This window comes from Glandiceps talaboti, chromosome 13, assembly GCF_964340395.1.
Source record: "Glandiceps talaboti chromosome 13, keGlaTala1.1, whole genome shotgun sequence".
NCBI classification, from domain to species: domain Eukaryota; kingdom Metazoa; phylum Hemichordata; class Enteropneusta; family Spengelidae; genus Glandiceps; species Glandiceps talaboti.
In genome coordinates, this window is record NC_135561.1 from 2,140,764 (window position 1) to 2,165,000 (window position 24,237).

The 24,237-nt window shown below is 35.4% G+C and overlaps 4 protein-coding genes across 4 annotated transcripts; 1 reads left to right on the forward strand and 3 right to left on the reverse strand.

Moving 5' to 3' along the window:
* Positions 1-341: 341 nt before the first annotated feature.
* LOC144444797 (U11/U12 small nuclear ribonucleoprotein 48 kDa protein-like) lies at positions 342-7,187 on the reverse strand. Its single transcript, XM_078134336.1, has 8 exons — positions 6,991-7,187; positions 6,427-6,546; positions 5,670-5,736; positions 4,697-4,735; positions 3,783-3,962; positions 3,090-3,208; positions 1,545-1,666; positions 342-1,131 (listed from the first exon to the last, which is right to left on the reverse strand). Exons 1-8 carry the CDS (start codon positions 7,114-7,116, stop codon positions 921-923), a joined length of 984 nt encoding a protein of 327 aa, XP_077990462.1. The 5' UTR covers positions 7,117-7,187; the 3' UTR covers positions 342-920.
* Positions 7,188-8,610: 1,423 nt separating this feature from the next.
* On the forward strand, positions 8,611-14,170 carry LOC144444886 (neuronal acetylcholine receptor subunit beta-3-like). Its single transcript, XM_078134436.1, has 5 exons — positions 8,611-8,668; positions 9,927-10,072; positions 11,281-11,325; positions 12,796-13,566; positions 14,036-14,170. The coding sequence occupies exons 1-5, from the start codon at positions 8,611-8,613 to the stop codon at positions 14,168-14,170; spliced, it is 1,155 nt and encodes a 384-aa protein (XP_077990562.1).
* A 1,028-nt stretch (positions 14,171-15,198) lies between these two features.
* Positions 15,199-18,094, reverse strand: LOC144444887 (alpha-tocopherol transfer protein-like). Its single transcript, XM_078134437.1, has 4 exons — positions 17,725-18,094; positions 16,717-16,910; positions 15,901-16,011; positions 15,199-15,453 (listed from the first exon to the last, which is right to left on the reverse strand). The coding sequence occupies exons 1-4, from the start codon at positions 18,092-18,094 to the stop codon at positions 15,199-15,201; spliced, it is 930 nt and encodes a 309-aa protein (XP_077990563.1).
* A 951-nt stretch (positions 18,095-19,045) lies between these two features.
* Positions 19,046-22,069, reverse strand: LOC144444888 (alpha-tocopherol transfer protein-like). Its single transcript, XM_078134439.1, has 4 exons — positions 21,700-22,069; positions 20,690-20,883; positions 19,786-19,896; positions 19,046-19,300 (listed from the first exon to the last, which is right to left on the reverse strand). The coding sequence occupies exons 1-4, from the start codon at positions 22,067-22,069 to the stop codon at positions 19,046-19,048; spliced, it is 930 nt and encodes a 309-aa protein (XP_077990565.1).
* Positions 22,070-24,237: the final 2,168 nt, after the last annotated feature.

Sequence of the window (24,237 nt, forward strand, 5' to 3'; positions counted from 1 at the left end):
TTAACACACAACAACCTGATGATAGGATGTGACATCACAATTTCTCAAAGTGAACACTGGAGGGCACTATTTAAAGGCAAAATAACATACATGACCTTGTTATTTCAGAAGCTAAAACCGATCTTTAAGCTAGCTATACCAAAGATAATTGAGTTCAAAAAATGGTATATCACTTGTCACACATTTATTTTATCAATAGAAATTGCAATGTCATTTTTTTGGACCATTCCTTTAATTAATAAATTTCTTAATACACATTCTTTGTATTTGTATCTCTTTATTCATTCTGATGACCTCATAGGTCAAAATATATCTAGAACAAAATTAAAATGAACTGTCAGTATTAATAACAAATAAAGGCCTTGGCACATCGGTCTTTCAAGTAGGAAGCCATGATAAAATTGATTCATATATTAAAAATCCAAAATAACTACCAAATCCTCTTCCAATGGCCACTTTTAAGTCCTTATAGCTGCTTTTTCCTTTTTTCAGATAGTAAGAAAAAGAAGACAATTCTGTTTTGAGAATATTATTCAAGTACTATTATATGATATTATACAATACTCTAGCCAAGTTATTATCTTTGAAGACAAGATATGGATTATATACCCTGGTCGTTCTGCATCATGGCAGTAAGTGTCCATGTCATATTTGAAGTAAATGATGACTGTCTCAATGAAAAGAATGACTTGAGTATAGAATTGGGATATGTAAAGTTTACATATCCAGTATTCCTCTGTACATGTCTGATGATGAATATCCATTGCACAGTGAGAACAATTTCCCTGATGCCACAAGGTCAACATAGGACTCTCTGGGAAAAACACAACGTGTCATTTACATTCAAAAAAAGTTGTTCACTCTGCCATTTGTTTTGTTATTTTCACTTCTCTTTCTCATTATTATCTTTGTTATTTATTTCATCTTGTCTCGCGATCACTGTGTTTATGTTTTTTCCTGTGTTTATGTTTATCTCTACTGTTGCCATGCGATGAGTCATCAGAATGTTTTCTTCTTGATGACCTTTGCCCTCTGTCATGTGATCTCTTTCGGTCTGGACTTCTTGATCTATCTCTGTTCCTTCTCCATGAGGGACTTCTGGAATGTGTGGAGGGACTCCTTGAATGTTCCCTGAAAACAAATAGATCATTATAGATATAAGTGCATTGTCAAAACAAATTTGGCCTAAGGACCAGCAGTCACTACAATAGAAGAAAATATGAGAGGGATTTTTTTTATAGGTTTGAAGACTACAAGTAATTTGGATTCTATCACCTGATAGCATGTGATGGATTTAGTTCGATTCTACCACCTGATAGCATTTGATGGATTCACTTGTACAATTAAGAGATAAGATGGTGTAGAAAACACATCTTACTTCAAGGGAAACATTGAGTTTCATGTACACATTTTGTCATTGGAGATGCTTTCTCAAAAATGTAATTACAGACTGAAACTAAGATTCCTCGTACAAGTGAATTTGGGCACATTTGCATATCAAAATGATACAACTGTTAGCTTTATGACAAGACTGTATAACCCACCCATGTAATTCACCAGTCTGTGATTTCTCATCACCATCATCATCATCATCATCATTGTCACCATCATCTTGACTGCCTCCTCCAATCAAATCCATGTATGCATCAATAACTTCTCTCATCATCTACACATTACAAAGAGATACATTGTTAAACTGTACATCATTTAGTTTCATTTATATATGCCACTGCTAATGGTAATGACCCACTTAATGCTATATGGCTGTTCCTTTTCAAATGTATTTATGCTAGATAGTTCCATGATGTTTTGATGTCTTTTAAGTGCAATGTGCCTTAACAAGCTGAATCAGTTGTCTGAAAATCTCAAAAACATGAAACTCCATGTCACGACTTGCTACCTCCTAATTCCTTGGATCAAGATTAACAGCTAGTATCATTAGGTGATTTCTCTGTGCATACTTCTTGTACTCATTTCAAGACAGTTCTTTTGTAGAATTTAATCACATTTTTGTTGTGCAAGGATTTTGATAACCTTTATAAACTGTTGTGTATCATGCCAGAGAGTGTAAACTGTATTATATAGAAATATCATAACTATACAACTTCATGTTGGTAAATAATGATTTTGTACAGAAGCTACTGTAGTTTCTATTCTGATTAGTAAAATAATAATCGGCTATTCAGTCATGTAGTAATATTAATATGACAGAACCCCTTGACATGTGAGTGCAAGTGTGATGTACTTGAGGTATTTCCATGAGTGCTTGCGGTGTTCTCTGTGGCAGTACTTCCACGAGCGTAGCAAGTAAAAGAGCAGTAGAAAACACTGCAAGTATGAGTGCAAATAGCCCTGAGTACCCACACTGGCACTCACATGGCAAGGGATTCTGTTATCATTACATGTTTATCTGAAATGACAAACTTCCATAAAAATGACACTAAGCGATCACATGTTTTTGTGTAGAATGAACGACCGTGTCCTCATTTGCCTATATTTCCATGCAGTTATGCAATAATGTTTTCAGTATTGCACTGCAGTGAAAATACCACTTGTATGTATGTGTTATCTCCGATACATATGTAATAAGACCTTGGATCTGGGCTCAGATTGCCAAACAAAAGTCGAATGATGACATTAGCTCTGCCTATGGTCACTTTTAATGTTAGTAGAATTACCAGACGCTAGACTACCTGTCATTCACAATGGTGAAACACTAATAAACCCTCTTGAGATCTGCCTGCTTTTACAGAAAACATCTATATTTTGATGTCTTCATGTTTGAAAAGTAAAAGCTATTCAAAGAATAATTTGTTCAAATACTTTCATTCACTGTGTAGAATTCTCAACAATCATCAATCACCACCTTTGGCTTGAGGTCATGACCTTTTTTAGGTCATAGCCTCATTCCCAGATGAAGATGGCCGCCAGTCATCAAAATATTGGAAGACTGATATTTTATTGCTCTGTTGATGAATGAAATTGAAATTAAGTTTTATCTTAGAATAATACAATCAAATCAAGTCCATTGTATCCATTAAAGTTACAGAGTACTGTATGTAATTATTGGTGTCGCTACTCAAACTTACATCTGTTTGAGATTTCCTTGTTATGTGAACATTTTTACCACGGTAACTTTGTCGTCTTCGTTTATAGTCTCTCTTTTCAGCAAGTACTTCCATATGTGTCTTTGGGTGTTTCTTCTCCTCTGTACAAGTAAATATAAATCGACATCATCACTATTATCAACTAAAACTGTTTATAATTGCTTTATTAATCTAGCTATCTTTCCAAATTTTAGTTGAGGACATAATTGAAGTAAATGGTCTGAGAGAGCCTGATTGTCATTTGTCAATTATATAACAATATGAATAGTTATAAATGAGCTCGTTTGTAAAACTAGAATCAGTCCAACTACAGTGCATAGGCATCAGTTGTGACCACAAAACCAGAACATGGAAGTTAACTGTGTTCCAAAACAGGTTTTATTAATTAAAAACTTTTGAAATTTTTGATCAAACACAGAGGATCTGTATCAGGGAAATTAAATGTAGAGGAAAACGGCTCTAGGTGACTACATGGCCGAATAAAAAATGTTGGCTGTCCAAAATGAGTATTAGAGCTATAACTTTTAGGATGGTTTCATTTTTTAAAGTTTGAATCTGTTAAGAAATTTTTCTGAAAACATCTTTGTGATGTGTAGTGCTAGGAATGTCATGCTCTCCCAGCTCTGTCTCTTTTATTTATTCTAAGCATTCAATTCTTCTGGTATATGTACTTACCTTTTCTAAAGGCAGCTGTTGGGTCAAACTCTAATTCACTGGAGGAAACACTGGGTTGTTTGTTTGTTTTCTTGGCAGTGTCAACCACATAATCATAAATTGCTAATCTTTCAGCTGAGGTCAAATCTGACTGAGCTCTTTCCATTGTCAGAGGAACGTCTTTAATCATTCTCTCTGGTCCTGTATGACACAAGACAATTCATATTTTTATTTCTTGCTTTCAGTGAAAACTACTGAGTACATTTAACACAGAACCACTGTTACCTTGTACAGAGAGAACACAGAAATTACAAGAGGGCTCAGTACCCCTGTTACCTTGTACAGAGAGAACACAGAAATTACAAGAGGGCTCAGTACCCATGTTACCTTGTTCAGAGAGAATATAGAAATTAGAAGAGGGCTAAGTACCCCTGTTACCTTGTTCAGAGAGAATACAGAAATTAGAAGAGGCCTCAGTACCCCTGTTACCTTGTTCAGAGAGAACACAGAAATTACAAGAGGGCTCAGTACCTCTGTTACCTTGTACAGAGAGAACACAGAAATTACAAGAGGGCTCAGTACCTCTGTTACCTTGTTCAAAGAGAACACAGTAATTACAAGAGGGCTCAGTACCCATGTTACCTTGTTCAGAGAGAACACAGAAATTACAAGAGGGCTCAGTGTCCTTGTTACCTTGTTCAGAGAGAACACAGAAATTACAAGATGACCTAGCACTTCTGTTACAAGCACCTTGTTTATGCACAACATTAAATATCTGAACTGAAAATATAGGTATATAACATATCTCTGCAATTTCAACTAGCAGCTAATGAAAGCATACACCATCTGTATTATTTAAATTGTGGTCCTTCATGTAAGTGAGTGGACAAGATCTAATATGATCTGATTTGAAATGATTGCAATGGACTACTGACCTGACACTGACGATATTATCTTGGACTGGGTAGTTTGATCTGAAACAAGTACAAATTATTGTATTAAAGTGTCTTTACAAGATTGTCACAATTGTTTGATAATATACATGTAGTTACAATACAAAGAATATATAACATAATATCAAGTGAAAAGGAATGATCAGAACGGTAATAATGATTTGAAAATACATGAAAGTGAAAACGATATTGATTTTAGTATTTCTTGAAAATGTTGTCATTTGTAAACACAGCCTAAAATTGTGACATTTGTGCAAATGTTATCAAAAGTGAAAATATGTTTATTGACTTTGTGACATTGTGGATTGCTTGGAAACATGGACAAATGTTGTTTTTTGTTTTTGTTTGTGTTTGTGTTTGTGTTTGTGTTTGTTTGTGTGTGTGTGTATGTGTATGTGTTTGTGTTTGTGTTTGTGTTTGTGTTTGTGTTTGTGTTTGTGTGTGAAGTGCATATTTCCGACAAAGAGAAAATAATTTGGGTTTTTTATAAGACAAGATTAAATAGAACCTTGAAGATTTGTGAGTTGCTGCTTCATAAACACATATCTGGTGTCATTTTATTTTCATTTTCATTTTATAGATAAAAATAATATGTTTTAATTTTGGTCCTGATTACATGCCATAACAGTTGGTTTGCACAATAGGCTGACAAGTGGTTTTTAACAATTTACAAGGACACACTGAGGATAGTAAAATTCCAAATTGATACTGTGTACATGTGCAAATGAAACTGCATGCATTAATGGGGTCATTCCAGAGGTCAAATTTGTGTGTTTTTGAATTGTTCCATTTTCAGTCAATGTCACAATTCTGTGTTTGATTGGATAGCTGCGTTTTCATTTGAAAATGGCATTAGGTAAACAGGGCCTTCGTTAGTAACTAGGTTACCAGACAATATCACTGGTGTACATACATGTACAATTGAGAAAGTTGAATGAAAAGTTAAAAAAATTACCTATTAACACTGGTACAACTGAGAGAGAATTCTTGTAATAAAAGTGAGAACTTGGTAATTTGTTTGCCTGTATGTGGTGGAAAAAAGCAAGATTTTATACATATATGCAATCCACATTACACTAATGTGTTATAGTGTATGTTGAAACATGATAAGGTATTGAGAATGACTGCAAAAGTCACCTAGCAAACACACATTGTAGAAAAGAGAAATTTTGATCAAATTATTTGAAACTATCAAGATAATACTTAAATCTGAATGGTTCAGTTGTTGGTCCGCTTATGTAATCACACTCACTGCTTGTGAGTGACTTCATAATAAGTTAGGGATCAAAATCAGCAGTAGTCACGTGTCCACAGACTACCTGGACTACCATAATTTGCAGCTAGTAGCCCACTCAGGCTACCACTGATTGTACAATGATTTTAAGGATGGAAGATTTACAGACATAAAAGTATTTTTATAACACACATATTTCCAATAGATGAACTCTGTTTTCACTACAGGAAAATATATGAATCTATCAAAATCAGATAACGCTGTCCGTTCCTTAGCTGTGACTGGGGTTACAACCAACTACCGATTTACAATAATCTACTGTTGGATCTAGATAGGGGGTCACCTGAACAGATGACTTCTAAGGGTTTCAAACAAAAACAAACGCAGTTGCTTCAAACAGTTAGGTTCAAACAGGTAAAATTATCCCAAGTCAGCTTCAATTTCTATTTAATTTATATAAATTATAATTTCTACTTACCAGATCTTGTTTGGAATAGCCTTGTTTTAACCACTTACACACTTTGATATGTTCATCCAAGGATTTGGCTGGAACATGGTGATTTTTATCAAGTGGACATGTTGCCATAGTAACTCCTCCCTAAAAAAATGGACAGACAAAATGAATCGTAAAATATGTTATTACAAAACTCTTGAATTGGTACACTGTTCTGGTATTTGTATATTAGAACAATTTAATTCAAATCAATTGTATTATCTTGTTATATATTAGCAGACAGTTTAGTTTTAATTCTGCCAGGTTTTGTTTACAATCAATCAACTGGGACTATATCTCTCCAAGAGTCCAATGGCAGCAAACAGCAATGGGAAGAAATAAAAACGTGCTAAAATTTGCATTGTTTCCTACACTGGGTATCTACACATGGAGTACTTCCTTCAGACATAAACAGCGTCTATATGCATCAGATGATGTGACTCAACCGAACACAGGCCGATGACAAGGTAGTCTATCTAGTTTGTGCATGGATGTATTAGTGAGATATACATCCATGGTTTGTGTTCGTGAGAGGGAGGGTTACGTTACCTGCAACGTGTGTCTATCCCATTTCAACTCTTCGAGAAGAGAGTCAAGTTTTCTGTTGTTTTCAGATACTATGGCCGACAGCTCGTTGATCTTGTCGATTCTGTCTTGACTTCTAGCATGATTCATGTTGTGTTAGGTCGCAATCTACGTTTAAATGAGCGACCAAACTGTCAACAACACGTCAACATGAGAATGTGGGTGATTTGACCCGGAAGTTGAAGATGACCTCGTTTGCCCGATGACCTTTTCATGATCTGACACTTACAGTTACACGGCAAACTGAAACACGGACGTACAAATATGTTCCTAATTATCGAAGCACAACAAAGATTTTCAGTTTTCATTGAGAATGAAATAGCAAAGAGATCGTATAAATTATTTTGGCGAATTCTCCAGCAAGATTGCCCGCTGGTGTGGTCTATTTACAGCCAACACGACATACAAATTATGTGAAACTTTCTAGAAGTTTACAATGTAATATAGAACGTTTTGTCAATATTCAAATTAGCACATGTCACGGAGCTAGCTAGAGTTTTCAAAAATCTAATTACCAAATACATGCAGATAACTAGAGATAAAGAATAGATGTAAAACATGTAAAAATAAGTCCAATGTGTCACAGTGGTAAAGTTTCTGTATTCCAACTCAGAGTCTATAGTTTCACCTACTTGTCTCCCATTCCTTCTACTATGCAGAGGGTAACTTACTTGTCTCTCTACCCAGTAGAGTGTAGTGTAGAGTAGAGTAGAGTAGAGTGTAGAGTAGATTATAGTAGAGTAGAGTAGAGTGTAGAGTAGATTATAGTAGAGTAGAGTAGAGTGGAGTAGAGTAGAGTAGGTAGATTAGAGTAGAGTAGAGTAGAGTGGAGTGGAGTAGAGTAGAGTAGAGTAGAGTAGAGTAGAGTAGAGTAGAGTAGAGTAGAGTAGAGTGTAGTGTAGAGTAGATTATATTAGAGTAGAGTAGAGTGGAGTGGAGTGGAGTGGAGTGGAGTGGAGTGGAGTGGAGTGGAGTGGAGTAGAGTAGAGTAGAGTATAGTAGAGTAGAGTAGAGTAGAGTAGAGTAGAGTAGAGTAGAGTAGCGTGGAGTGGAGTGGAGTGGAGTCTAGTAGAGTAGAGTGGAGTAGAGTAGAGTGGAGTAGAGTAGAGGAGCCACCTGTTGCATTTACTGAGATCTCACTTTCACTGACTTAAAACTCATGGTAACCTTCGCAGTAATTTTCCCTTGCCGAGAGCACCCCCCCCCCGCGGTTAATTCATGCAACTGGTGACGAATGAAAGCGAAAACACAACAGATGATGTGGGGGTGGCAGCTGATTGAACAGCTGGTCACCGTACCAGTCAACATCTATATAAAATGACGGTTTTTTATTTTTCACAACAGGCAGTAATGACATTTGTCATTTAGTACTAGGTTTTACATGGAGATGAATACTTTCAACACTAGTTAGGGCTGGGGGGGGGGGACACCGATTAATTCAACAGCCTCTTCATTTGATCTCATAACCCATACAATATTATTTTTGATATGCATGTACATGTGTGGTCGGCGAGACAGACCCCGGGGACAAACCATACACAGAAATTACAGAAGAAATTATTATTATATTGACACTGCCTAAACATGAAGAACGAAGTTAGATTTTTACTAAACCCATTGGTGATGGTTTTGACAGTTGCAGGTAAGTTAATAATATTGATTACCTAAAGTGACATTTTCAAAATGTATTTGTTTGCAAGAAGTTAGTATAAAACACATATGTAAGGTTATTGTATCGTATTGTATTGTGTTGTTATACACGATTTAGCGGAAGAACATATTGTCATAAATCTCACAGTATCTACTGTTTTTAAGAGAAGTTTTGTTTTTAATGGAACCAAAATCTGGAATAGTCTTCCAAATGACCTTAGAACATCTTGTAGTCTGAGCTCTTTTAAACGTAAATGCAAATTTCACTTTTTACATAATGAATAAATAATTCCCAATTGTCAATTTGTGTCAGCTGCTTTTGTTCATGTTTTTATTTGTCTTGTATGTCATGTTTAATTGTATTTTTCATATGTTCTGGCGTTTTCCTGTGATATTTTAATGTAATATTTTAATGTATATATTGTAAATATTTTAAAGATGCTCGACATTGTGTGAGAAGAGCCTTTGGCTCAACAATTTATCGAGTTTAAATAAAGTCAAATAATAAATAATAATAATAATAATAATAATAATAATAATCTACCGACTGTACACATTTAATAACAATGTGTTCTAGATATATTTTAGATAATTATTAATTTATACTAAGCAACTGTACACAATTATAACTTGGAAGATGATGAAGAATACTACTAGCTTTTTGCATATTTTCATTTACTTTTACTACTAGTAATTATGTAAAAATGAAAACAATTCATCGTATATTGCTAAAATACCCATACCTAGTTTAAAGGCCAATTTAGAAAAAAGATTACACATTAGGAATGGAATTAACACTTGCCTGGCAGATCTAATTATAAGTTGGACCAGAACAAACGAATACTAGTATTGCTATTAATAATTTACATGCAACACACTATAGCTTCATTATCATCGCATACATAATTGATGAGAGATCAAAAGAGTCAGATAGTTGGCTGATAATGAGAGTTAAAGTAATGTCGGCCTACTTCACTATTTTAAACATCATCATTAACTAGAGTAGGTAGGACAACTTACAGATTAAATAAATGTAGTTAAAAATATGTTATTTTCATTTATGTATTATTTAATTTTATGTTTTAATTGATTGGTAACCTTATTGATGTAGAATTGCTTGACAAACGAGTTAACTTTCCGTTCCTCATTATGATAATGAGAACACGATCATATCATCAATGCAGTGTAGAAAACGTAGATAAAACTGTCGTCTCTTAACTTATACATCTCTCTCATTTCATTTTTTCCAGCCTTGTGTGTTGTACATGCCGATGACGAGTCGCTATTATTGGAACAACTACTGACAGGTTACAATAAACTCACCAGACCAGTTTACAATAGAAATGACAGCATTGACGTATTTCTAGATTTGATTATTATCAAACTAGTTGACATTGTAAGCAAACATTAATGTATTTGTGTTGTCATAGAAACAACGGGGTATAAGAGTGTTATTGGTTGTATTTACTAAATCAGTCACAGATATCGTTGTATAGTATAAGTAAACTAAGATAGACTCTATGATTAGGTCTAATAAAAAAATTGGTTCAGATTACGGTCAATTTTAGAATAGGTGGGGTAGGTAGATTTTTTAAAATTGTATTATATCTTTTACTGTGTGAGCGTCTAGTTCAGGTTTTCCATTGTTTTCCAAATAGTCTCTGTGTTGTTTATTTCTTCCTATCAGATGTACAGCCATTACAGACTGGAAGAACAGTTTTATTGTCTTTTTATGTCAGTTTCCGCATCCACTATTTCTTGTGAGATTTCACAATTTTCGCGATTTTATTATTTTTTTCTCGAATACGTAAAAAAGAGTTTAGGGTCGGCAGTGAAAAGCTAGGTGGGGTGAGGTAACCGGAACCAAACAATTATTTTTTAGGTCTAAGTTATAGTAAATACGGTACCAGATATGGGTAGGAGTCACATCAAAACATCTTAACTATATGTCGGGAACACAAACGTTACATGCTCAAATCGTTATCTTGCTTAAAATTAGAGTTTGGTGGGTCTTTAGAGTTTGAGGTATATACTTAAAGTAAATGAACGTTTTGTCTGTACATGTCTCCTTCCTCCGTGCCTGGCCAACTTCAACATGTTGAAGATTTTGCCAGTGTGTGCTTAACAGAAATGTGGATGATTTCAAACTTTGAATATAATAAATACAATTCACACAATGTATGGGGAGGGTGGGGGTGGGGTAGGGGTGGGTGCTTAGTCTGTTTGATATTTCTTTGTGCTGATCACTACCGGGAAATTGATAGGATTTTGTTCTTGCCAGAAAGGGCGCTGTTCAGCAAATATTAAATACATTGTTGCAAACCCACCATATAGAAATTCAACTATCATTGTAACCACTAAAACATGATTATTATCATGTTTATCTACTGTTAGATCTCTTACTACGTATTCAGATATGATATGAATGCCATTGAGACATGATTTCTGGGGTACCAAAAAAAACGTGAAAGTACTGCCGCAGAGAAACACTTATTGCACTCGTATACGTTTACGGTTATGGTGTTCTGTCATCACCCAATGACGACGAATAAAGTAGTACGTTGTGTATTTATAAATCTCCCATACTTGTGTATTTTTTCACAGGATGTCAAGTTTAACATAATCAAGGCTGACACCGTCCTTAAGCAAGTAAGACTATCTTTGTTTGAGTTCTTTCAAACCGGGACTTACTTCTCTCGATTAAATTATTCTAGTAAATTATGAATGTTGATGCATGCTTTCAACATTACAATTTGTGTTCTGACATTGTTAGAAAAGTTTGAATGTATACTGTACATTTGTTGATACATATAATACTAGCTATAGTATGTTACGTCATCGAACTGTTTATAGTTTATTTCCTAATAATACCAGGTTTGAAGTGTTCGTTAAGTGTACACCCATAGGTAGAATACTTTTTTAATATACAGAGAACAATCACACTCAGCTTGTGCTACTTTGAAATAAATTGTATACATCAATTAAAGTGCAGACAATAATGATTATAATAATGAAAACATTGACACGTGTCTGAGATTTCAAGGGACATGCAGTGATTGGTATGCCATAGCATACACAGTGTATGTTATTCCCCCATATACCAGTATTCAATACTAGAGGGCGGTATATTCGCCACTTCCGGTTTGCATTGTACAATGGTCAATTGCCACCCCGATCTTATGTTTAAAAAAAAAAAAATTTTTAACGCATCGGTCGATTCAGAGAATGGAACCTAAGCTAATAAATCATACGACAACTCGATACACTATTTTATCTCGCATTTTACGTGGGAAAAGATGGCAGTCCATTTTATTTTCTTTCTTTTTTATTTATTTTAAGCGGTTTAACACAATTTCAATATGTCTATATTCTAGATGTGGACAGACCACCGTCTGAGTTGGAATACTTCGGATCATAATGGCGTGGACTACTTGTTCGTTTCGACTGATATTATTTGGTTTCCTCATGTTGCCTTGAGTAACTCGTAGGTAGTCATACTTATTTTATGGTTTCCACCCTGAAATAATACAATGCTGTCATTCAAATCTTGAAATGAACAACTCCGAGCTATATCAGTTGATATTTCTTGAATATATCATCACTAGGTATTTTCGGTTTAAGAATGTAACAACACACGCCCCGTTTGTATGACCCATCGTTGTAAATGGCAGTAATCCCTCACTTGCACGTTTCACCATTTTCAAGAGTCAGCTGACAAAATATGCCCTGGTAGAGTTTGTTCAGAAGTATAAAGTAAGCTAGCTCATTAAAATATTTAAATTTAGTAGAAGAATATTATTAGTCAAGTCGACGAGGATATATCAACACACTATTCATATTATATTGTTTATGGAACGATGTTCCTATTCATGATCACACTTATTAGATAACAGGTATGAATTATATTCGATCGTAAAAGTTGTATTCTATAAATGGTTTATAAATAAATAAGTGACCGTACACTCCTCTGTCTTCTCTCTTAGATATGACGGTAGAATTAGTCCATCCGTGCCACTACAAGCCAGGCTTTATTCCAATGGCACCATAATCAGTACAAGTACCGGAGCTTTACATTGTCACTGTTACTTGGATTTAGACTACTATCCTTTTGATCGTCAGACATGTGCTTTCAGATTTCAACCTCAACTGTATAACAGTAAAGAGGTTACACTTGGTTTAGGTGAAACTTTCGACGTAGACACAGGAATTCTATTCGCCAACTTTGAATGGCGTATCCTCAATATGTCCACTGGTGTGTCATCTATTTACTTTTTCATGGATTTGGGTATGAAATCTATTGCCCACTTTACCTTGGAGCTGGAGCGAAGTTTTCCATATTATTTGATGATGGTAATCATCCCGAGTACTACCATGAGTTTGCTGTCATTGTGTACCTTCTGGCTACCACCAGATTGTGGTGAGAGAATCAGTCTATGCTTTAGTCTTTTAGTTGCTTTGAGTGTCTATCAGCTTCTCGTGGCTGATCTAGTACCAACAAATTCCGACGGTCCTTCTACACTTAGTATTTTCATTATGAGTAACATGCTCATCGTCTGTTCGACAATAGTATGGTCGATATTGATGGTAAATCTGCAGAAAAATGCATCAACTGAACACCTCCCACCACTCTGTATCAGAAAGATCCTGTCCAACAAATGTTGCACTCCAAGACGTCACAAACACAAGAGTGCCGAAATGACCCTGGAATGTCTGCCTCACGTGTATGAGAACAAGGCTGAAGTGTGCGATGATGATACCCTGGACAGAAACAGGATGAACTCAGAGAACTCAAGAAGGAAAAGGGTGGATGTCAGTGAGCCCAATGATGGAAAACAGGAAACCGAGATGGAAAGGGCAAGGAAACATCAACGCTACCAAGAAAAACAAAAGGTATTGTTGATTGCTGTGACGTTTTATTTCATTCTCCTTTCTGATATATTAAATTGTTTTAGCAAGGTTAAAATGTTCTACAAATGTTAATAATTATCGGATTTATTTTGTTAACTGAATGATGTATATTATCAAAGGCAAGCCATTTTTTGGAAATAACCTTGATGAAAATACGATTAACACTATTGTGAAATTGCCACATCTTAACTTGAACTAAATTACTGTAACATCAAGAGCAGACATATTCAACATTTCTCAGTTATTAAATCGCAATACCATTTGTCTTTCGACAAAGACTGAAATGTGTGTGGGTTCAAATATATCATTCACCTTATAGAGTGCTCAGCACAAAATCCACAGTCAACGGTGCAGTGAAAATTGTCAGATACTTCCAATATTTGAACAACTGACACCTATCTTCAACTTGCCATGACTCAAAACAAATAAATACATATTCGTTTCATTCCAGGCGTTGGATGCGGCATATTATTGGAGCTCCTTGGTGAAGTTTATTGATCGGACTCTGTTCATCGTATATCTGATTGGTTTTATAATCCTTCTCTTGTATTATATTATATTACCTGCTCACGGATATAGGCACTGATTTGCATATTTCAAACATCAGATTGTTTGTTACTTGTTTACTTGTACTTTGTTTACATTATTACATATATATATGTTCGGGATAATATTTACTCATAATTATTTTTCAGAGTAAATAGTATTTGAGTCAGGTGTAGTTTTACAAATATTAATGTATTTAAATTAATAGTATGATGGATATATGAACATGTCTAACAAAAATATATAATAATTGATAGAAAATCTTAATTTGTTGCCATGGAATACAAATAGTAATACTATCGATTGTGCTGTAGTTCACCACCACCACCACCACCACCACCACCACCACCACCATCACCATCATCATCACCACCATCACCATCATCACCACCACCACACCACAATCATCATCATCATCATCATCATCATCATCATCATCATCACTACCACCACCACAACCACCACCACCACCACCACAATCATCATCATCATCACCACCACCATCACCACCACCACCACAATCATCATCATCATCATCATCATCATCATCATCATCATCATCACCACCACCACCACAATCATCATCATCATCATCATCATCATCATCATCATCACCACCACCACCACCATCATCACCTCCGTCGTGGTCATCATCCTTTGATACTACGATTTACTTGTACTAATCACTTTGTGTGCATTTTATCTCATTGCCCTTAACTTTATTGTCAATTGAAATTTGTGCTAAATAAAATTACATTCAATCAAATCGCCTTCATAGTCAGTATTTATAAAATCGTAATCTCCACTCTAATTACGTCATACTCATCACAATGACGTCATAATCATGATGTCATAAGTATATTAGGTAAACCAATATATCTAAAATCAATATCTCCCCCGAAATTGAATGAAACACATACTCCTATGTACGTTGTCAAAAAAGCGTGTGTATTATGAACATATAGCTATAGCTACATCATTATAAATTGTATTACCTCTAAAAATGAAAACTCGTACCACTCAGGCCACTTTATTAAATGTACTGGCTGTTTCATTCTACAAGGGTGTTCACATTTCCAACTTTTTAAAGGTTCCTTTCAATCCTGTAGCTGGATCTTCGCCGATATTGCTGCCCCCAAGTGACTCCGCAGAGCGAGGGAAGCCGTAGCTATTGTTTTCTACGAATGCATCTTCGCTTGCCAATAACGCTTCGTTCCATTTCTGATTACTAAATTCAGGTATCGAACCCCCGTATTCGGTCGGTAGGGTACTTGAAGGAACATACTCGTGAAGTGTGCCGAATTCTTCACCATGGAAGTGTATCTGTATGGGAGGGAGAGAGAGAGAGAGAGAGAGAGAGAGAGAGAGAGAGAGAGAGAGAGAGAGAGAGAGAGAGAGAGAGAGAGAGAGAGAGAGAGAGAGAGAGAGAGAGAGAGAGAGAGAGAGAGAGAGATTTGCTGATTGCACTTTTCATTTCTTTATAATACTGCAAAACACTTGCAATAGATCATTTGTGCACAGGAAGTGAAAACAAATATTTTGAAGTGGTCATATGGATGAGGCTTTAGTATTTTTCGTGGAATTTCTAATTAACAAAACAATTTTGGAAAATCAATGTGAAACAACATAGATCATGTATGTGTTTGTAACTCCATACTTTGTATAAAGCTTTTTAAAAATGTGTAAAATGTTTGTTATTGTACTGCTGATATTGTAATTCCTGCTGTCTATTCCATCAATGATAAGGTTTTTAACTGTTTACCCTCTTACCCGCTTCTTTAACTTGTCTCCAAGAAATGGTTTGATCAAGGCAAACATTGTATCAAAGATCTTCGGCTGGTTCACATAGTGTATTGCTTTCATTCGGAGAGGCAAAGCATTCTGTAAATGGAAACAAAGTATGCGAAATGTGATTAAGCCACCACCCTTTAGGACTTTTGTCGGAATCTGATTCATTTAAAGTTAAACACAGTCGCTAAATGATGGTATTACTTATATTTAAGCAGGACACACACACACACACACACACACACACACACACATACACACACACACACACACGTATGGCACACACATATATTCACACTCTCACACGCTCATTACGCACACGCGCGCTCGCACATATACTGTATATATGCATATGCACACAGACAGACACAGACACAGACACACATATAGACAAACACACACTACACAGGCACCTTGCATCACCGATAATGAACACTACTGAACGTTAAATCTTGCCATGCTAAGAGGCAAGCTATGGTTTTAATATCATATAACAGACGGTAACTGAATTGTGAGTATTATAATTTTGTACACACAAGCCGAGAGCTTTCGACTTCAAACTGTCAATCATGTGAATCCGGTGCTCGGCGGCGTTGTTTATCTCATGTTATTAAATAATAAATTTATTTCTACGTACAAACTAGGCCATTGATCTCGGTACATGACTTATAAAACAATTGCAATTTTCAAGGTCAAAGGTGTCAAAGGAAAAACAAACAAACAAACAAACAAACAAACAAACAACCAACCAACCAACAACAATAACAAGAATTTTATGTAGCCCATATTCTGTTGTACCTGAAATACATCTGCAACTTTTCTAGCAGTATTAGGACCAAGTGAGGTGACATGACTCATTGTCATGCCAACTACATCACTAATAGCTACAATACCATTGACTTGTGTTTCTTCCTCTTCTAAAATCTTTTCCATGAACATTATCGACGCACGAATGGCGGGTAAAATACCATGTTTGTCTGCATTAATGACACCTGCATGAGATAACATGTCAAATGATTAGTACCCACCACACGACATGTTTTTAGCAGCAGTAAATTTCAGCCAAGCTAAAACATTGCAAACCATACATTTGACACTTTTCGTCTAGGTGACGATGGAATAAATCGCTAAGTACCAGTGTAAGCTTATGCTACTGAAATTGAACTGTTGGCAGAGGAAACCGAGGTCAAAATTCATGACCTTGTTTTAGTCAAAAGACAGATAAAAGACCCGGTGACCTAGGAATCCAATGTGACGAAATTGTAACGTGTTTTGATAATTTTTTATAATTTTCTTTTCAGGGGATATTCTCTCGTCGACATATTGTCAAATCCTCCACCCAATTATAAAGCTAAGTTCATTTCAAAGCTCACCCGAATCTATTGCGTGCGATATATCAGATCGACAAATTGTCAATCTCGTTGTTGTCCAAGAAATTGAAAGAACTGTGTGGTTGCTGTCATGTGTTATGGAAAACAAATGCATCTTTTAGCTTCATAGTTTTGATAACAAGTTTATCAGTTATAAATACACTTAGCAGAGTAATATTCTAATTTGGAAAAGTTAATATTTGAAATATCGTTTATGCCGACGAAAGCACATACAATGATGTCTACAGCCCACGACTGCATCTAAAGGTCAAAATATCCAAATAGTGCATTATTTCAATGAATTTAAATTTACTGTAGTCAAATTAAAACCGCCTGTATCTTGGAAAATATATTGTTCATGATTCTGTATCATATATATTTTTTCACCTTATTGCAGCAATTCAGTCTTTTTGGAACGAAAAATTACCAGAAATACCTGGTTTGAATAAGAAAACACGTCGCCCATCGTTATCACGTCCTGCAGACAAATAGTGGACCTTCATCGCTAAAATATCCGCCACAGCAGAGGGTACAAAGTTGTTGAAAACTTCTTTGTAATCTCTTCTCACTTCGTAGTAATGTACCAAGGTCTTGAAAGCACGCTCAGGTTCGAACTTCTTGCACCTGAGATAGCGTAAAAGGAACTCATCATCTAAGCGAAATTTGATGTCTGGTCTGCTGTCGAATAATTTCCGCAATTTGTCTAATTGTTGTTGACGTGTATCTGGATCTTCCTTAAGTTCACGTTTTGCTTTATCCAATGACTCTGCACTAAGAGTACACGTGTACGTGTTTGCTACAGCCATTTTACCTCCTGTGCTTTGTATATATATATATATGTGTGTTGTTGTAAATCGTAGGTCAATATATATTACTACGTATACTCTGTGTAGTCCGTTCCGTGCATGACATTTGAACTGTACTCACATGTCGTTAGACAGTAAATAAATATATCATAAATATAAAGTACAAAAGTCAAGTGTTGTAGGATCTAATAGTCCTACCTCTGTCACTCCCTGTCCGATCACTCAAGCTACTTCAGAGACGCGTTGTTATAAAGTTCAATGTAACATAAAATCAATCTCTACAGTCTCGTCTATATTGCCATCCTTGACATTTCAATACCCACTTATTCCGATAGAAAACATTAATTTTCTAACCATCACTCTTTGAAAAGAAAAAACACAAAAAACCAAAAAACCCCCGTCACCACCACCACCACCACCACCATCACCACCACCACCACCACCGCCATCATCATCATCATCATCATCATCATCATCATCATCATCATCATCATCATCATCATCATCATCATCGTCATCACCACCATCGTCGTGGTGATCATCCTTTGATACTACGATTTACTTGTACTAATCACTTTGTGTGCATTTTATCTCATTACCCTTAACTTTATTGTCAATAGAAATTTGTGCTAAATAAAATTACATTCAATCAAATCGTCTCCATAGTCAGCATTTATAAAATCGTAATCTCCACTCTAATGACGTCATAATCACAATGACGTCATAGTCAAGATGTCATAAGTATATTAGGTAAACCAATATATCTAAAATCAATATCTCCCCCGAAATTGAATGAAACACATACTCCTATGTACGTTGTCAAAAAAGCGTGTGTATTGTGAACATATAGCTATAGCTACATCATAAATTGTATTACCTCTAAAAATGAAAACTTGTACCACTCAGGCCACTTTATTAAATGTACTTGTTGTTTCATTTCTACAATGATGTTCAAATTTCCAGCTTTTTAAAGGTTCCTTTCAAACCTGTAGCAGGGTCTTCTCCGACACTGCTGCCCCCAAGTGTCTCCGCAGAGCGAGGGAATCCGTAGCTATTGTTTTCTACGAATGCATCTTCGCTTGCCAATAACGCTTCGTTCCATTTCTGATTACTAAATTCAGGTATCGAACCCCCGTATTCAGTCGGTAGGATACTAGAAGGAACATACTCGTGAAGTGTGCCGAATTCTTCACCATGGAAGTGTATCTGTGTGGGAGAGAGAGAGAGAGAGAGAGAGAGAGAGAGAGAGAGAGAGAGAGAGAGAGAGAGAGAGAGAGAGAGAGAGAGAGAGAGAGAGAGAGAGAGAGAGAGAGAGAGAGAGAGAGAGAGAGAGAGAGAGAGAGAGAGAGAGAGAGAGAGAGAGAGAGAGAGAGATTTGCTGATTGCACTTTCCATTTCTTTATAATACTGCAAAACACTTGCAATAGATCATTTGTGCACAGGAAGTGAAAACAAATATTTTGAAGTGGTCATATGGATGAGGCTTTGGTATTTTTCGTGGAATTTCTAATTAACAAAACAATTTTGGAAAATCAATGTGAAACAACATAGATCATGTATGTGTTTGTAACTCCATACTTTGTAAAAAACTTTTTAAAAATGTGTAAAATGTTTGTTATTGTACTGCTGATATTGTAATTCCTGCTGTCTATTCCATCAATGATAAGGTTTTTAACTGTTTACCCTCTTACCCGCTTCTTTAGCTTGTCTCCAAGAAATGGTTTGAACATGGCAAACATTGTATCAAAGATCTTCGGTTGGTTCACATAGTGTATTGCTTTCATTCGGAGAGGCAAAGCATTCTGTAAATGGAAACAAAGTATGCGAAATGTGATTAAGCCACCCTTTAGGACTTTTGTCTGAATCTGATTCATTTAAAGTTAAACACAGTCGCCAGAAACTGAAGAACTGCAGCTATGTGTTCTAAACACTTCAAATATTGATAAAATGATAAAACTACTTTACCTGGTTTGTATACTAAATGATGCTATTACCAATATGTAAGCAGGACACACACACACACACATACAGATATATATATATATATATATATATATATATATATATATATATATATATATATATATATATATATATATATATATATATGCACGCACAAGTATGACACACGCGCGCACACACACATATATATTAACACTCACACGCTGCATACGCACACGCGCGCTCGCATATATTTATATGCATATGCACACACACAGACAGACAGACAGACACAGACACACATATAGACAAGCACACTACACAGGCACCTTGCATCACCGATAAACTGAATGTGAGTATTATAATTTTGTACACACAAGCCGAGAGCTTTTGACTTCAAACTGTCAATCATGTGAATTCTGTGCTAGGCGGCGCTGTTTATCTCATGTAATAACAATAATACATTTATTTCTACGTACAAACTAGGCCACTGGTCTTTCGGTACATGACTTATAAAACAATTGCAATTTTCAAGGTCAAAGGTGTCAAAAGAAAAACAAACAAACAAACAAACAAACAAACAAACAAACAAACAAACAACAACAACAACAACAACAATAACAATTATTTTATGTATCCCATATTCTGTTGTACCTGAAATACATCTGCAATTTTTCTAGCAGTATTAGGACCAAGTGAGGTGACATGACTCATTGTCATGCCAACTACATCACTAATAGCTACAATACCATTGACTTGTGTTTCTTCCTCTTCTAAAATCTTTTCCATGAACATTATCGACGCACGAATGGCGGGTAAAATACCATGTTTGTCTGCATTAATGACACCTGCATGAGATAACATGTCAAATGATTAGTACCCACCACACGACATGTTTTTAGCAGCAGTAAATTTCAGCCAAGCTAAAACATTGCAAACCATACATTTGACACTTTTCGTCCAGGTGACGATGGAATAAATCGCTACGTACCAGTGTAAGCTTATGCTACTGAAACTGAACTGGTGGCAGAGGAATCCGAGGTCAAAATTCATGACCTTGTTTTAGTCAAAAGACAGATAAATGACCCGGTGACCTAGGAATCCAATGTGACGAAATTGTAACGTGTTTTGATAATTTTTTATAATTTTCTTTTCAGGGGATATTCTCTCGTCGACATATTGTCAAATCCTCCACTCAATTATAAAGCTAAGTTCATTTCAAAGCTCACCCGAATCTATTGCGTGCGATATATCAGATCGACAAATTGTCAATCTCGTTTTTGTCCAAGAAATTGAAAGAACTGTGTGGTTGCTGTCACGTGTTATGGAAAACAAATGCATCTTTTAGCTTCACAGTTTTGATAACAAGTTTATCAGTTATAAATACACTTAGTAGAGTAATATTCTAATTTAGAAAAGTTAATATTTGAAATATCGTTTATGCCGACGAAAACACGTACAATGATGTATACAGCCCTCGACTGCATCTAGAGGTCAAAATATCCAAATAGTGCATTGTTTCAATGAATTTAAATTTACTGTAGTCAAATTAAAACCGACTGTAACTTGGAAAATATATTGTTCATGATTCTGTATCTTATATATAATTTTTCACCTTATTGCAGCAATTCAGTCTTTTTGGAAAGAAAAATTACCCGAAATACCTGGTTTGAATAAGAAAACACGTCGCCCATCGTTATCACGTCCTGCAGACAAATAGTGGACCTTCATCGCTAAAATATCCGCCACAGCAGAGGGTACAAAGTTGTTGAAAACTTCTTTGTAATCTCTTCTCACTTCGTAGTAATGTACCAAGGTCTTGAAAGCACGCTCAGGTTCGAACTTCTTGCACCTGAGATAGCGTAAAAGGAACTCATCATCTAAGCGAAATTTGATGTCTGGTCTGCTGTCGAATAATTTCCGCAATTTGTCTAATTGTTGTTGACGTGTATCTGGATCTTCCTTAAGTTCACGTTTTGCTTTATCCAATGACTCTGCACTAAGAGTACACGTGTACGTGTTTGCTACAGCCATTTTACCTCCGGTGCTTTGTATATATATATGTGTGTTGTTGTAAATCGTAGGTCAATATATATTACTACGTATACTCTGTGTAGTCCGTTCCGTGCATGACATTTGAACTGTACTCACATGTCGTTAGACAGTAAATAAATATATCATAAATATAAAGTACAAAAGTCAAGTGTTGTAGGATCTACTAGTCCTACCTCTGTCACTCCCTGTCCGATCACTCAAGCTACTTCAGAGACGCGTTGTTATAAAGTTCAAAGTCTTTAATTGCTGTTCATTGTAGCGTCCTATAAGAACGCTGTATTGCTGACAATTGAATAACGAACGAACGAATGTACAAACGAACGGTTCTACAAAGAAATACAAACGGAAAATACATTTTCAGTTATATTTATGCCGTCTAATTACATGAATTATATTTGTATGTCCGACTGACTCAAAATTAGTACTTTGAACAAATAGGCTTGGTTTGCTGTCTTTGGAAACGTGCTCTGCCACACCCAAATTGCGACGTGTAGGTCCAGTACATTGTTTAGAGAATAGTGACTTCATTTTCTCTTGAAATTTAATGGAACAAAAACTCACCTTAGACAGTAGCGTCTTCAGGGGGACAAAGTAAGTTGGCCGCTGCTGTTGGCTATAAAGACGAACGACCTCCCACTCGGAGCATAAACTAAACTATACAAACCTCTACATAAAGGTACAGACTAAAACGGCCAATTTAAATAATACTACAGTACATATGTACGTATAGAAATCCAGCCAATCAGAGCAGCACTTACAAGTGTGCTATCATGTAAGCGGGTCTTCATAGAATGTCTGTCTGTGTGTGTGTATCCCTCTCTGTCTGTCTGTCTGTCTGTCTGTCTGTCTCTCCCTTCCTCCCTCTCACTCCCTGCCTACCCCCCTCTCTCTCCCTCCCCCTCTCTCTATCTCCCCCCCCCTCTCTCTCTCTCTCTCTCTCTCTCTCTCTCTCTCTCTCTCTCTCTCCCCATTGTAACATAAAATCAATCTCTACAGTCTCGTCTATATTGCCATCCTTGACATTTTAATACCCACTTATTCCGATAGAAAACATTAATTTTCTAATCATCACTCTTTGAAAGAAAAAACACCAAAAAACCAAACATCAACAACAACAACAACAACAACAACAACAGAAACAACAACAATAATGATAACAATAATAATAATAATAATGATGATGATGATAATAATAATAATAATAATAATAACAACAACAACAACAACAACAACAACAACAACAACAACAACGACACCAACACTTCACATCATAATATTTTTGATTTCATGGCCCACTTCCAGAAACCCAATACAATACAGTAGTTACATCCGAACAGTAGTTGAATCAGAACAAACTATAATTTTCACCTCCCAGTATTTTCACAATGTCTTCATGTTAATACTATAGGTACCAGTTTACATATCATGTCTAATAATATTGATTTTGGACTCTTTATGGATATGTTAACACGACTAAATAATTGTTATTAATAATTGCATATGAAAAAATATCAAATTGAACCAAATCCTGTGATGCTCGATGCGTCAAAAAAAAGAACAAACCAGAAATTTACCAGCTTATTAAACTTTTTAAAAACTGATATCAATTTATATTAATACATAATTACATATATTATACTTGTGTTGACTTGTAGCAATATAATACTCTGTTATATGCTAATAATCATGATTAACAACAATTTATACTTATATACATGTGTATATATAATCAAGGGAATAAGGATGTTATTAGTCGTTACACGGCGTTTCACGCATCCACAATGAACGCCTGAAGATCGCAAAAGAAGCGAGAATCTTCGAGTAACGACTTATAACAACCTCCCTATCCCCTGGAATGTCTATAATGCTCTACTATTAATATTGAATCGAGCACTGTTCTCTCCAATGAGACTCTTATATGAATATTGATATATATATATATATATATATATATATATATATATATATATATATATATATATATATATATATATATATATATATATATATATATATATAAATAACTCGGTGAGTATCAATCTGCTAAGACAGTGCTCTATATATATATATATATATATATATATATATATATATATATATATATATATATATATATATATATATATATATATATATATATACCGCAG

Coding starts and splice junctions, on each gene's coding strand:
- LOC144444797 (XM_078134336.1), bottom strand. CDS start 7,116: ATGAATCATGCTAGAAGTCAAGACAGAATCGACAAGATCAACGAGCTG. Junction 6,547..6,990: donor GGGATAGACACACGTTGCAG/GTAACGTAACCC, acceptor CCATTTTTTTAG/GGAGGAGTTACTATGGCAAC. Junction 1,667..3,089: donor CAAGGAAATCTCAAACAGAT/GTAAGTTTGAGT, acceptor TGTAATGTGTAG/ATGATGAGAGAAGTTATTGA.
- LOC144444886 (XM_078134436.1), top strand. CDS start 8,611: ATGAAGAACGAAGTTAGATTTTTACTAAACCCATTGGTGATGGTTTTG. Junction 8,669..9,926: donor GATGGTTTTGACAGTTGCAG/GTAAGTTAATAA, acceptor CATTTTTTCCAG/CCTTGTGTGTTGTACATGCC. Junction 10,073..11,280: donor TTATCAAACTAGTTGACATT/GTAAGCAAACAT, acceptor ATTTTTTCACAG/GATGTCAAGTTTAACATAAT.
- LOC144444887 (XM_078134437.1), bottom strand. CDS start 18,094: ATGGCTGTAGCAAACACGTACACGTGTACTCTTAGTGCAGAGTCATTG. Junction 16,911..17,724: donor TGTTTTCTTATTCAAACCAG/GTATTTCTGGTA, acceptor TATCTCATGCAG/GTGTCATTAATGCAGACAAA. Junction 15,454..15,900: donor GAGACAAGTTAAAGAAGCGG/GTAAGAGGGTAA, acceptor CCTCCCATACAG/ATACACTTCCATGGTGAAGA.
- LOC144444888 (XM_078134439.1), bottom strand. CDS start 22,069: ATGGCTGTAGCAAACACGTACACGTGTACTCTTAGTGCAGAGTCATTG. Junction 20,884..21,699: donor TGTTTTCTTATTCAAACCAG/GTATTTCGGGTA, acceptor TATCTCATGCAG/GTGTCATTAATGCAGACAAA. Junction 19,301..19,785: donor GAGACAAGCTAAAGAAGCGG/GTAAGAGGGTAA, acceptor TCTCCCACACAG/ATACACTTCCATGGTGAAGA.